The sequence below is a fragment of the Clavelina lepadiformis genome, chromosome 8, assembly GCF_947623445.1.
Source record: "Clavelina lepadiformis chromosome 8, kaClaLepa1.1, whole genome shotgun sequence".
NCBI lineage: Eukaryota > Metazoa > Chordata > Ascidiacea > Aplousobranchia > Clavelinidae > Clavelina > Clavelina lepadiformis.
This window is the reverse complement of record NC_135247.1, coordinates 13,538,572-13,553,911: the sequence shown is the minus strand read 5'-3', so window position 1 is coordinate 13,553,911 and position 15,340 is coordinate 13,538,572. Positions and strand designations below refer to the sequence as shown.

At 34.8% G+C, this 15,340-nt stretch overlaps 1 protein-coding gene across 2 annotated transcripts; it reads left to right on the top strand.

The window, feature by feature from the left end:
* Positions 1–1,562: 1,562 nt before the first annotated feature.
* Positions 1,563–15,056, top strand: LOC143469673 (integrin alpha-2-like). Of its 2 annotated transcripts, none has more exons than XM_076967438.1 (27): positions 1,563–1,745; positions 2,677–2,819; positions 3,275–3,336; positions 3,559–3,682; positions 3,882–4,008; positions 4,787–4,890; positions 5,206–5,383; positions 5,705–5,889; positions 6,035–6,102; positions 7,438–7,606; positions 7,884–7,969; positions 8,293–8,532; positions 8,710–8,916; positions 9,487–9,778; positions 9,958–10,106; positions 10,340–10,560; positions 10,767–10,908; positions 11,276–11,389; positions 11,548–11,636; positions 12,020–12,118; positions 12,220–12,334; positions 12,526–12,636; positions 12,970–13,098; positions 13,183–13,296; positions 14,126–14,215; positions 14,350–14,484; positions 14,744–15,056. In XM_076967438.1, exons 1-27 carry the CDS (start codon positions 1,579–1,581, stop codon positions 14,825–14,827), a joined length of 3,744 nt encoding a protein of 1,247 aa, XP_076823553.1. In that variant the 5' UTR covers positions 1,563–1,578; the 3' UTR covers positions 14,828–15,056. The 2 variants fall into 2 exon arrangements, with proteins under 2 accessions (XP_076823553.1, XP_076823552.1); XM_076967437.1 differs by having other exon boundaries at positions 14,114–14,215; positions 14,744–15,055.
* Positions 15,057–15,340: the final 284 nt, after the last annotated feature.

The window sequence follows — 15,340 nt, the reverse complement described above, 5'->3', positions numbered from 1 at the left end:
ATATGCGGAAATAACTAAAAATCTGACTCAATTTCTAAACTTCTTTTTGCTCGACTTGTTCTCATATAGTTTATGCACAGAGATAGGTTATAAGTAATTAAATTTATTTTTAATTTTAAGGGTTGTTAATTGATAATAATTACTGCAAAACAAACCTTATTATAAGCAAAGGCTATGAACAGCCGCACGTAAGAATAGGATCATATGCGTCATACTGGCATCATATGGATCATACTATATGCATAACATCAACACATGTATGTGGGCGTCTACAGCCGGCAAAGATTGCGTAGACACTAAACAACCAGAAACGCTCAGCTGTGATTCGTATACCCGTAGCGATATTTGTTGGTTATTCAGAAGGTGAAAGCAAAAACCTCTGAATGCAAATGGTTGGTCATATTTGCTTGCTTCGCATTATTTACCGATTAATGTATAAACGTCATAATATGACGTATTGTACATAATAATAATAATAGGATATTACAAATTAACTGTGATTGATCATCGAAGTTACCGGAACTAGATGCCTATACCCTTCTATTTACTTTTTGTGTCTGACACGGTATATACGTTGCAGTAATCGCTGGTGATTAATACACATACGCATTTCTCAATTAACCAGTTACTACTTTGCATTACATAAAGAACTAAATTGTAACAAACGTTATCTGGATTTAATATTTGCAATATGATCAGCTGTAAATTGGCCGTGTGATTTGATTGTTTTACTCAGAGTATGGTTATAAACGTATTTCAGTTAGTAGACTACTGTAAAGGTGTTTTTCGTCATAGACAACCTCGTTCTATATAATATATATACCGTATCAAACAGGATTTTCGTAAATATATTTCACCTGCATGTAAAAATATAAGGAAAGAGTTCTAAAATATAATTCGACTAACTTTATTAGCCTATAATACAAGTACTTTAAGTTGAAAGCAAATTTAAAACAAGTTGCAGTGTTTTTTGCATAAAGTAACTTTAGGCATTTTGGTAATGTATAGAGGGTTTGAAAACAAAAGAGAAATGTTTCTGGAAACTATATTCAGAATGCAATGTAAAATTTGAAGCTGACAAGCATTTATGTGAGAAATGCGCCTGGCGCAAAACTAGGCATGTCTTCGGAAATTCTTTCACTGTTCAAATCGCTCTCCGAGGACAAGTAGAAAAAAAAACTTGACCGGTTTATTTGAGAAAACCTTCAATTCTCTACCCTCTTACCTAGATAAAGTTATTTAGCTTAATAAAATTAAAGTAACTACTGCATACGCATGCTTGCAAATACCAGTTTTTATTTCCCTAAGATGATTAACTTGAAATCCAACATTGCGTTGTTAGCATTTTAACCTGAAAGGTGTCAATGCTTTGATATTATATTAAATAGAGAGCCCACAGTCAAACATTCTGTGGGCACCTTTGCTCCTAACGTAGATTGTAGAGATCTGAAGCATGCGAACGTTAAAGAAATATTTTAAGCATTTAATTTGTACTTGGTAACTTAAAAATGACTTGTACGCTAAACAAAGCTACAATAGAGTATTAAATCTTTTGCAGATCGTAACTTTAACGGCCTCATGCTGAATTTAAAAGAAACACGATTGTTTCTTGTTGTTGTAATAACATTTTTTATCTCAACTTCATCTCAAAATATCGAAACAAGAAATTACATAAGCATAAAACCGAATAACGCTGGAATATCGAGTTACTTTGGAAAAGATATCGCCATTACAAGTATTGGAAAGTAAGTAAGGCCATTGGTACCTTTTGAATGGATCATCCAAATACATATTCTTTACGTAACTTACCGTATCAGTATCGAATGTTTGTTGGCGTTGAGACAGGTTTGATCACATTCATCGGACCGAATAACTCATGTACATACTGTCCTAAAATTTGAGCTTTTTGCTGATTTTATCGATAGTCACATCGTTCTTATAACGGTGACGAGTGTTTGGAATTACTACAACTTTTCGGTTCAAAGGATGTTAGTAAATATTCCTTCTACATTTTTCAACTAGAAGCTCTTACAGCATCTTAATCAAAAGAGAGGAAGGAAATGTTTTATTTCGTTAACTCCACCTGACATTAACACAGTGGAAATAATCATTACAGGAATATAAGCCCAGATTTTATTAGCACCTTACCTCAAACAAACTTCAGTTAAAAGCCAACTTCACTTGGTATTTGACATGACTTTGTTTACAATTTTTCATATCGGTAGCAAAGTAGCTAGAGCCCTGGGTTGGCAATAACGCGATCCCTGTTTGACACCCAGTGGTGCTATACCGTAATTGCAATGTCTTTGGGCAAGGAATTGATGACGCTTAATTGCTCCTGTTCAGTGGTGCTTGTGAACAGTTTCAAGTTCGGGTAAAACAGCATAAAATAAAGAAGCATAAAAAGGTGTGTATGTCTGTCGAACTTACACAAGACGAACTCGGTAATCGAGACCCAACAAGTAAGAAATCATCGCCGAGCTCCCTCTTTCCGAGAATATAAATTTACGATACACACCATGCCAATAAAAAATGATTTTTGATATCAGCGCATATAGATGATATAGCAAGTTTAAAGTAATAGATCAGAAGTTGTTTTACGTTTGAAATTGTTATTATGCGTTATAACATAGCTAAATGCAATTGCTTTGGGCTCAAAACAGATTAATTTTTTAGTAATGACAACGTGGTTTACATCGGAGCACCTCTAATGGGAGTTTCTGCATCTGAGAACGAAGCAAAACCCGGAGCCATGTACCGTTGTGAAGTAATAGCAAATGGATGGGAAAAAATTACTTGCAGCAACGTTGTAAATGTCGGTAAGAATATTATTTTTCACAGATAAAAATTGGAAACCACAGCGTCTTTTTTTAAATTAATTGACTAGGTAGAATCTCAATTTAATGTAGCCTAACTGTTCGTGGGACCAGGCATGTGGGTTATTATTAAAATCTTTAAAATTTGGTTTCACACTTCAGAATGAAGAGCATTACAAAACATTGAAATAAACCAACAGTTATTCAATATCAAAATTTTTTGTCTATGTGTAACATTCGCATAAATATATAGAAAAAACAACCGGTATTGACAGATAAAGACAGAATACTTAATCCAAACATTACGACTATTGAAACAACGCTTTTGGAAATGTTTTTGAGATTAACTCGTAATATATATTGGTTTTGCAAAAGGCCTTTGTTTAGTAAAGTTAGCAAGTAATGTTTAGCCTCAGTTTGACTTCAGGTTTTTTGTGTAACAGAAAACTTTGATTTAGGTGAGACTAGCGGTGCGATTGGCATGACGCTGTCAAAACAACGAACAAGTTTAAATGCTGTGGTAGGTGTATTTCGATCTTGTCGTTGTCGGTGACGGAATATATGACATTATTGCATTTTGTTGGTTGCACAGTAAATTGATAATAAATGCACTTTTATCATGTATATAGTGAAGATATCAAGAACTGAATTTATTACAAGTATCCTACAAAGCTATAGTCTGTAGATTATTCTCACTGAAGATTTGATTTAAACTCGATTGCAATAATTTACATATTTTTAGCTTTGTGGACCACAGTACTATTTTTCTTGCCCAAATTCGAATGTCGACCAGAGAGTGATTGGTGTTTGTTATGAATATTATGAAAATGGGGATCGTTTTCTGCTGCCTTCTCCGGCGCCTACCGGTAAACTGATTCTCGTTCTGCATATTTTAAAACACTTGTGGTACAAGTGGGCAAACGCTGACGTAAAGTTGCTTATCTTTTCAACACATTTTGTTGTTTGAGTCAGTGATGTAGCAGTAAGCGAAAACTTTAAAAACCATTGAAAAGTACTGCCAAATATCTATGTCATGTAAGTGTTGAAACGTAATGATAATTACAGATTGTCCAACGGGAAACGGTGAATTAGTCATAGACATCATATTTGTTGTCGACGAATCTGGCAGTGTGGGCACTAGCAATTTCAACAGCGGTCTTACCTGGATAGAGAACGTCTTATTGGGCTTTGTGTAAGTATATAGGCTACATCTAATGTAGAATATCTCAAAAAATATAAGCACTCAAGGTTTATGATGGGTTTTCAAAGATGGACATAGGTTTAGTCTAACATGCACAATGGTACACTGAAACAGAAAGGTACCCTGCTATGAGTAAAATAAAAGCATTGCGTAAAACAATCAATGAACGAAAAAAATTTCAAAAACATTAAATGTTTAAAACTTGCAAGATAATTAAATATATATTGATGCGTGAGATGTTAGCTGGTTAGCGCGATCCAAAAAAACAGAAACCCATAAAAACCTATATGAAAATAAGACATATAGCAATAAAAGATAATTAAGAATACTTGCACAAATATACAAACAACATATATGAACAAACAACCAAAGTTCTTATTTATTTTTTTTACCTGCTACTTCTTAAATTTCTTGTTGCTACACATTCAAACAATGGCTGAATAAACGGTTTTGCCAAATTCTCAAATTAAAACACGTGACCACAATAATGGCCTTTCCCACAAAAGAATAAGTAGTAAATGTTCATGAAGCTGTAATCGTAATTGAATCAAAAAAGTATACCCGTTATATAGCCCACTTTATTTAGCAAATAAGTAATGAATACGTAAAGAAGTAACTTATACGATTTCACGTCGGTATACCGAGCAAAGTAAAATAACATAAAAGCCGAAAGAGTGTACTTAAAAATGGTATTTCTTGCATTTATGCAAACTTGCTATATTCCAAGCTTTCGAAGATGGAAACAAATATTTAATTTAATTTATGGTAGGGATGACATCAATGATGGTCGTGTCCATGTTGGTCTTATCACGTTTAGCGACTTCAGTACTCTTGAAATTTCTCTTGCATCAAGAAGTTTTGCAGTTTTGAGAAGTATGTACTGCGGTAGTTTCGGATATAGTTACATGTAGAAAAATTTACTATTTTATTCTTTGCGCCTTTATCGGCATTACTGTAGTTAATATAAATATTCTTGGATCACAGCATTAGTCGGGTTCGTTAACAATTGTGTTTGACAAAAATACGTCATTAAGATAAAAAGCATGAAAATTGTCGAAATCTTAAAATTATCGCTTTTTCTTAAAGTTTGAAATAAACATATTTGACTAAAAACGCAGCTTGAAAAGCTTTGTAACTAGTTAATTTAGTAAACACTAAATTTTAATAGTTACACGTTTTTCATTGCAGACGAAATGAGTGCTATCAGGTATTCCAGAGGTATAACCAGGACAGACCTTGGAATCAACAGAGCAATAGGCCAATTCAATGGAGCAGGGAGAAGCAACGTTCCACAGCTCATGATTGTTATAACTGATGGCAAAGCCAGTGCTCCTCGAGACCTTTCGATAGCTGTCGGCACTGCTAGGTATTACTTAACAAGCTTTGACTTTTTTGGTTCAAGGCGTAACTTGTAATGTTTCTATGTGAGCAGTGTTTTGTGTGACATAAAAATTTATAACATATCTTTTCATTGTTTAGGATGTTTTTATTCTTTTAGTTAAAAACATTCAAAATTTCCACGCAAACTATCATTTTTCCAGCGTTTGGTCATGCACTCTTGTTCACACCTTGGTCAATATCATTGATGCTTAATCGTTATAATTTTAAAGGCTACAGTGCATCGTCAGAGGACGCGATAATCAGGAGCATAATATTTTTAAATAATGACGATAAAATTTGCATATAGAGATGCCGGTATATTGATGGCCGCCGTTGGTGTTGGGAGTGATAGCGATATAGATGAAGGCGAACTGATGGAAATTGCTGGAAGCAATGACCGCGTTTTTCGAGCAAACGGCTTCGGTGATCTTGATTCTATTTTAAGTGGATTACAAGGAGTTATCACTGATTCGGCCCAGCAATCTCTAGAAGGTATAAGATTTATATATTTGTGAGCAACAGCTTCTAACATCACTGATTGTGCGATTTAACTTTAGATACTTAATATTGCAATCTATTTTATTCCTATTAGTAGATTACGTTTAATATCATTTTCTTGTTGCTGCACACTATGTAGGACAAATATCCAATACAACAACTGAGCTAACTGCAGCCCAGATGGGCATGTCAGGCCATTTTTCTGAGGTAAGCTGTTATACAGGTATTGTGTTTTATATGCGATTGGATTTATTACACACCTGCAATAGGACATTGAATCTTTCTTGGAAAGTACTACCTTTAACTATAACTTAATAAGGCATTAATTACTGGCATTATAATTCCAAAATATAGCAGTTAAGCAAAGTTTACATATTACGTAATTAATTTAACCGCAAAATAATTTATTTTTATAAAAAGATTATCCGTATAATTCGGAGATCATCGGATCTTGTATGCAGTTAATCCAGTATGGGGGAAGCCCAAAAAAAGTTGACTTTAAATCAAAAAATAGTAGTCGGTAACAGTGTCGGTAAAAAAATATTTCAATAACATTTTGAGGTTAAGTTATGGTCAAAAATGTGTCATAAAAACAACAATTTCATATTTATTGTGACGGATGTGGCGGCCATTATAACGTCATCATGTAAAAACAATGTGCATGGCTGAGGTGTTAGGATGAAACATGATTAGAACGTTGCCTGTGGACCATAAGAAATAGGTAAGGGCATATGTTAACGGTACTGGTGCGTAGCCGTGGTCAGCTCAGTTTTGGCTGTTGGCGCTATAGCCCAGTCCGATACCGGAAATTGCCGTAAAGACACAGATGTTTTTATGCTGGTGTAACTTTGATTTCCCAAAGGTGCCGGATATCCCGTTTTAACTGCCAAACGTTAGACCGAAAGACTGTCTCTTCGATATTAAGTCACCTCATTAGCCACTTCCCACAACTTCAGCGTGAGGCTACAGCAGGAAGAAAATTCCGACCGTCTCGTATGGAGTCGTATTCCTTCCAAAACGCATAAATTAGCCTGCCGTTGTGACGTTATAATTACCGCCTTCTTCGTCATCATTAGCAACAAATGTGCGATAAATTTCGGTAATAACTGTTTTACGATGTTACATTGTTAAAAATGTTTTTTTCTGGGATAAATACTAACTTTACTGATTTAAGGCTATTTTTTTCGGACTTGCCCCTCACTTAGAGTAAATTCTTCCTTTCACGATCGCACATAGGTCATATATTGCAATGTTACGTTCAGCGAAATGATATTAATCAATGATTTAGCCCAGGGATGTCTAACCTTTTATTATAGTGGGCCGCATTGTCACTAGAAATAATTCAATGGGCCGCAGAACCAATTACATTTCAAGAAAAAAGGGTACATAAAATACATTTTTTGGAGTGAAAATGACTAGCGGGCCGCACAAAAATCTCAGGCGGGCCGCACTGTGGCCCGCCGGCCGCAGGTTGGACATCCCTGATTTACCCTACAAAGCAACCACGAACGTTTAACCAACTTTAACGTTTGGTTTTATTAGGCGGGTAATTTGTATATTGGAGCTGTTGGCGCCTACGACAGAGCAGGATCTGTTTTTCATTATCGTTCCAACAACGACAATTTGCAATTTGTGGAAAATCTTAATGATAACGATTTAGAAAACCTATTCCAGCTTAATATATCTTCTGGTCTGAAAGAAGCGTATTTAGGTGAGCAAACTTCTATGTTTACAGAGTATACTTGCAACTCGACTCATAACTAAATAGGCTAAATACATAGACTATATTTATATTCTCCAGCACTGTGTAATATGCAATCACAACTGACCCTTATCTTAGGCTTTTACAGCCTACACTATGTCGGTATGAACACTTATTTCGTGTAATAATAACACACTGTTAAAGTTATCTGATATGATGTCTTATAGTTTTAAATTTTCAGTTCGTCAGTTCAACCATCAAAACTTTTTTAATTCTGTGATTTAAGGTTACTCGGTGACAAGTGGTAAATTCTTTGGCGGGTCCACAGAATATGTAGCGACCGGATCTCCACGTTATCAGTTAAAAGGAGTTGTACGTTTTTGTCTTTACTATAAATGACGTTACAAACTAAACTAAATTTACTATTTAAAGGTTGTTGCTTTAAACAAACTTTGTATGAAGGGCCCACTTTATAAGCACGCCCATATGAAGGTCTGAATAGAAAGACGTTATGATATTATCATTATTTATCGATGCTCAAATCTGTATATGGGCGTGCGTAAGTGAACTTTTGACCCCAAGAAAGTAGATTCCCGTTGTTTCAATGGAATGCATATAACATTCTCACAAAGTATAAAATCATGAAAAATCTACTGGCAGGAATCAAATATATATGTGGCGATTTATTTTAACAGGTTGTCATTTACGCAAAGGATGCTTTTGGAGTTCGATCACCACTTTCTCCTTTGCATCCCGCATCGCATGAATTGTGGCAACTCGGAGCATATTTTGGTCATTCACTTTGCAGCATAGACCTGAACAAAGATTCATTCGATGATTTGCTCGTATCAGCTCCTCTTTATTCAGATGCTACAGGATACGACCAAGGAAGAGTGTTTGTCTTCCTAAACGATCCTACCAATCCAGGATTTGAAGTAATGTCTGCTTTCCTATGTTAAAATCAGTAAATAAAAAAGTAAAAATACATTAGTTTTAAAAAAATATCAGCCATCATTCTTATATAGCAAATATACAAACTTGTCCCAGTCACTATGCAAATTGTCGCTGAAAAGTCTGGCATAGATGATTTAATTTATAACTATATTTTGCAGTTGGGAAGAAATCCCGTAGTTTTGCGAGGCTCAAACGCAAACGAAGCACGATTCGGCATGTCTGTAGTTAGAGCGGGTGATATCGACTTGAATGGATATGAAGATGTTATTGTGGGTGCTCCACTGGAAGAGCTGGCGACAGGTGGCAGTGGCGCAGTATACCTTTACCTAGGCTCGGAAAAGGGGCTAAGTGAAACTAACAAGCAGGTAAATGTGCTGCAGGTCTGAATATCTAAACTTAAATTTGATACCTAAACAAAATGTATGTAAATTTTACGGCGATAAGTGGCAGTTAACCTTGAATGAGTGCTCATACAAGTATATGTTCACATGTTTGAGTTTTTTATGAGCTTTTGAAATTTGGAAATAAAGATCGCGTTATGCTTAACAGTTTGTTATTATGAGGCTCAAGTTATGCATGCCTTTAACCTATACTAACATATGCTCAAATTAATTATTATCAATGCAAAAAAAGTAAAATTATTAAAAATCGCAACCGAAAAAGATGTAAAATAATTGGCTGACAGATTTGTGTATTTTAATAAATAGAGATACCTATTAGTGCGCGTTTGAATAATCATGGCTGTCTATTATGCTTAACATGATTATGCTTAGAACTTCACAAACAATCAGGTTTTTGTATGTACTTGATACAAGTAATTTCACTGACGAAAAGCTGCACAGGTGAAAAATGAGAAGGAAAAGTTTAAAATTATCGCAATAGACCAATTATAAAATTCGTTTTCATGTTTATGTGCAAGTTACATTTAATTTCAGAGAATTCTTGGATCATCTATTGCATCTTCGTTGCATCATTTTGGTGCTAGTATTGCAAATACCGACGTTGATGGAAATGGATATACAGACACGGCAATAGGAGCGCCATCCAGTGACACTGTTATAATACTACGAACTCGACCTGTTGTCGACATTGAAGTCGCACTTACTATTTTGGGCTTACCGGTTATTGACGTCGAATCTTGTGTTATCAACCGAAATCAAGCTTGCATCTCATTCCAGTATTGCATAAGAGGTTTTCGACGATCAGGGGGAACAACGGGAAGATTTGGTAAGGCGTTTTTGGCTTTTGTATCTATCAGTGAAGTTAACTTTATCGTTTAAGATGACATTTCAGGTATTTTTTTAAACCTTTTATAGTAATTTGATAGGATTGATAAAAGCACTTCGGTTGGTTAAAGGTGATTATAAGCTTAATGATATATGCATTACCTTTTTACCCTTGAACAGATGTGGACGTATACTTGGATCTCGATTCGGTTTTCTCAGACCCGACTTTGAAACGGTTTACATTTTTTCGGGAAACGAGCTACTCAAGACAGGACATGCTTTCAGTCTCTTTCGATCAAACATGCTTAACTTATTCTGCTGAACTTAATGTAAGTGTGTCACCTTCGGCATTATTTATAACAATATCATAACCAAATTCTTGGAAACACAATAGTATATATTATATAACTTATACATTTTCAATGCCCGTTGTTTGCGATTTACAGAGTTAGTTAAACTATTATTAGAGTTGTATGGGTTTACAAGTGTTACTGGTATATTATTTTACATTATTTTAATTATATTACTTTATCAATCTATATTATTTTATCTTCTTGCTTAGATTGATACTCTTGGCTCACTTGCGGCTGGAGGAGCTTTTGATGTAACTCCAAATGTTCAGCTTTCTTATGAACTCAACAAAGCTTCTACTACTGCACTTTTATCTCATGTGCTTGATCCCATCGCGTCACATTTCAAATCTGCAAACTGGAATTTTCTCACCGGATGCTCTGGACTGAATGGACGCTGCGAACACGACTTAACCGTAGAAGCTTCATTTTCGTAAGTTTAAACCGGGCTCGTACCACTCATCCAAATATATGTATTTATATTTATTTCTTTTAATTTCTGGCTGGTACTTTATACACTTAGCTACAACATTCTGGTATTATGGCATACTTTTGTAAACTTGTTTTACTGCTGGAAAGGATAGCAGCAGCCATTAAAAAAACTAAGATGAATGTACCAACGTGAATACTATGTTGTAGATTACCGGAAAGTGGAACGCCCTATGTGCTTAGACCAGCACCGGGTTTGTTGTCTGTTTCCGTAAAGATAACAAATCAAGGACCGCATAACTCTTACTTTACCAAAATCAATATCACTTCAGGAGCATTATCTTTGAGTCGGGTAATCAAATTGTAATTAATTTTTGTTATAAATTTGTTAATGACTAACAACAAAATTAGGTATAAGTTTTTCCACTTCATCTACTGTACATACCAAAAATAGGCCTAATATGTTCGGTTCAGCAGCCTACCAAACAAACTTCACCAGTGGTATAACCAAAATGTCAAATCAGGCTACTTACGTAGTAAATACCAACGAAATACATGGACTTTGCTTGTATTTTCTGCTTTTCTTTTCGGTCTATAGAAGAGTGCCTTTTTCTTTAATCATATCTGGTTTATTCTCTATAGTCTATATTCTAACTATAACATACATGGCTATGCTACTACTATGCATGTATGCTTATTATACATAAATTGTATTGAAGGTAACTGGATCATGCGTGACCGTTTCGGAGGAAGATTCGACGCCTACCGTCACAGTGCTGAGATACGCGGGTACGACTGCCATATTAAATGACCTAATGCCTTCGGGAAATACGGTAAGTAGAGATTAAATGTCGCAAGTTGGCGATCAATTAAATTTTCTAAATCTAAAGTAATAAACCGAAAGGTTCTTTTAATCTATTTACAAAAAATACTTAAATTGATCTAATTTAAAATTGGTTATTAATTTCTGTGATTTTTGCTTATTTTTCAGTGTAATTTCACTCTTGAATTCGACTTAGCATCATTAACTAGCACAGCAAGATCTCCTGAAATTTCTATTGCCGGCGTTTTATATTCCAAGTATGCTACTCGTAAGATTTATCAACGTTTAAACAAAACACTAAACGAACACACATAAGGCCATAACTGCTTTGCATTAAGTTATTATTGTATGAGAATTAAATAATAACAACTAACAGCGTTCCGGAATATAGCCTAGTAATATATAAGACTTTTATTGTCCGTCTGGATATTGTTAAATGGATATTGTTTGTTACATGAGCATACAGTATAGGTTATAGCGAACTAAAATAGCCATATTATCTTGCAGTTATGGTATATCTTGAGGCCCTGGCATCGAATGTTGCTAAAAAATACCTTGAAACAAACCTAATGTTTAAAAGTTGGAAATAAATTATATATTGGTCATTAAATATACCGCTCACTGAATTTTCTCAATTCAGCGCTGGGGATTCTCAGATTGCTTATGATGAAAACTTAGAAAACAACATATTTCAATTTAATCGGCCTGTGTTATACGACGCATCGCTTTCTATAACCAGGTAAGCGTAAATGCAGCTCACCATCTGGCATCTAAGCCAACAAAGCTGGCAGTTGTGAAGAAAACTTTGTAAGAAAACTTGAATAAATTACATGTTGTTAGCTCTTCTGATCCGACTGCAGTGTTTTATCCACCTGTAGCCATTGGAAATTCTATCAACAGTTTAAATGATGCATCTTTGGGCGGAGAATCTACAAACATAAAACATATACATACCGTAAGTATTATTGTATTAATTATATATATCCTGTACCTTGTATAACAAGAACCCTTTGGTATAAACTATAAAGGACAGTACGATTAAGTACATTTAAATTATCACAATCTACACCAGCGCATATGACAGATCCTGTTTCTTAAAAACATCTCCATGCTTAGTGATATATTAATTTCTTGTTTTGTAATAAGGTTTACAGCGTTGGTCCACTTCGCGTACCGGATTTAACGATGACATTTAGCTGGCCCAAAGCAACCAAACAAGGCCACCCGCTTTTCTATCTTTATGATTTCGGTTGTTTTGTAAGTAGCCTATATGAAGGTGGCGAAAAATAATTGCAAAGTAAATTAAAAAATTACAGCCTGTATAAAAATTCTGGAAAATTCATTACATTTGGCATAAAATATTGCATGAGGGGTTCCTTACACTTTCAAAAACGTACTGCGCAATTCAATACAATTTTGTCAAAATTTTCATAGATCTAGTCTTCAATTAGTTTACTGCAAAGTAAGCCTTCGCGATTTTAATCGTAGTCACCAAACATTCCACAAAACTGTAGCTCTTATAACATGTTTTGTTTGAAAGCACTTCCTACCATAGCCTACTATAGTATACCTTGTTCTACTTGGTAACAGCCTTCTGAAAAATGTCAATGTTACACGAGAAACAAGATCAATGTCTATAACTTGCCGCTAAGAAATGATACAGAAGCAGTAAATTTTCCGGTCGTTGTTCCCGAAGTCAACCTTGACAATCCGAGGCCGGTGAGTTATATAACATTAGGTCTGCATTAAAAAAAGAATATGACAAACTCGAAAAAACAGGTACAAAGTACAACTTCCTTTTAGACATGCGAGGACACAGCTTGTGATTCGATTACATGTGAAGTAATTGATTTGAATCCTTTTGTTACAATAACTGTCGACGCTTCTCTAAAAGTTTGGCTGCCTACGTTTTATCAGGTGACATTTAATTGTTTTCTATAACATCAAAACTAGAGGATACCGCTATTTGAATGTCTCAATTATGATATTGTATATTTAATGTGATTTTCCTATTAATCCATAATTATATTTTGAAATTGATTAGCCTAAGTGCTAAACTAAACCTGATGCAAATCTGCTTTTTAATGCGTCCCTTCATTCCAGTTTAACCCTAGTATAGGCTATAACTCAGACTAACAAATTTCAAACTTCTGCATATCTTTGTTTCTGATTTATATAGCTGTCTGTTTTTAACAGTAACCTATAGGCTATACGAGAACTATACTGTCGTTAAAATGCCACTTTCTAAAAACTGAATGAGGAAGTGAAATAACCACAGTTATTAATGCCCCATACTATTCTACTGCAATTGCAAGGATGCAACTTTTTCAACCAACATTCAAAGTTTCAACAAAATTTTTTACCTATCAAAATCGATCCGTTTTTAGAACACTGAGCTTGTACAAGTATAACCAGGGTTGCCATCAGTCTCAACTCAAAAATAAGAACGACTAGAAAATGAACGAGGAATACCACCTTAAACAGTGTACAACAAGAGAAAGCAACCAATGTTCCTAAAAAAAAAAAACAAGACACTATCTGCATGTTCATAATTTTGGTATCTCTTTGGTACAAAATGGTATCGTAAAGGTGACAAAATGCCCAAAATAACGACAAAAGTGTCCACCTCCGCCCTAAAAATAAGGACGAAAGTGAAAATAATGACAAATCTTAGAAATAAGGACGGTATGGCAACCCTGACTATAACTAACATTTTAAACGCAATTTTATTAAGCCTCCTGAGCAGTATTCTGGTCCTGTCAAGATGTTCAGTGAGGTGACTTTCGATGCAACTGATCTTCCGCTGCATCCACAAGCAGCTTTTTTCAGTAACAAGGTGATTGGCAATCCAAAAGCTAATTAGGGAATTTATCCGTAAATAGCCAACTATACTGTACAAGAAATAGGGCCTAATAACTTAATATATAAAACGAAAATTGATTCGACCAAAACTTTCAATAATTAAATTAGGCTGAAACAACGGTATCTCTTCACGTCCCTCCGATCCAAAAACCTAATCCTAATTATGTAAACATCGGTGCGATAATTGGTGGAATTCTTGCTGGTGTTGCTCTACTCAGTATTGCAGTGCTGGTGATGTGGAAAGTAAGTTGCTTTTACAATAAAATTTAAAAAGAAACACGCCCGTTCTGCCCCGAATAGCCTATGTAGGCCTATTGAATCTTATACTCTTCAATCCAATTCAGAATTAAGTTATACAAAGATGTTGTACAGCAAATGAAGTAACTTACACTATATATAGCTTACAGTAAAATGTAACCAATTTTAAAGTTGTCATTTTGGATAGGAATTTTTCTTTGAAACCTATAGTTTTAACAATCTACCTGTAACCCTGTGTTTACAGCTTGGATTTTTCAAAAGTAAATACCGCGAGCGCATGAGGAGATCAATTCGTGAAAGAGATCATCAGTATGAAGTGATTCAGTAATAATACTGAACCAAGCTAAAAGTTTTGCCAATGTAAATTCCGCCATGTTTCCCAATGTAGGCTATGTACCATGGGATACTATATAGTAATAGGCTATACTGTACCGTGATATTGATCGAATAGCATATATAGTTTACCATAGCTTGTAACTTATATTTTTGTAAAAAGATCATTGTGTATAGAGTGTTTTAATAAACACTTTTGCTGTCTGCACACATATTTGTCGTGTTTTCGATAGCCCAACGGTGTGTTTAATACATATTCTGGTAAAAATGGGTATACGGGTCTGAAAAAAGAGCTATTTTCTAAGTTGTTTCCTTTACGTATAGTAAAACCATTGCCAGGTAATGGGTTTAAAAACAGCCTCTACTAAAATTGCCATTACGTATAAATTCTCGATATTTCCGTAAAACACTGATTGAATTAAATGGCAGCCAATTAATCAAAACTTGTATGTATCAATAATTCTAGCAGAGGCCGATTTACAAAGCCCCTTATTCGGCCAGAAATCCG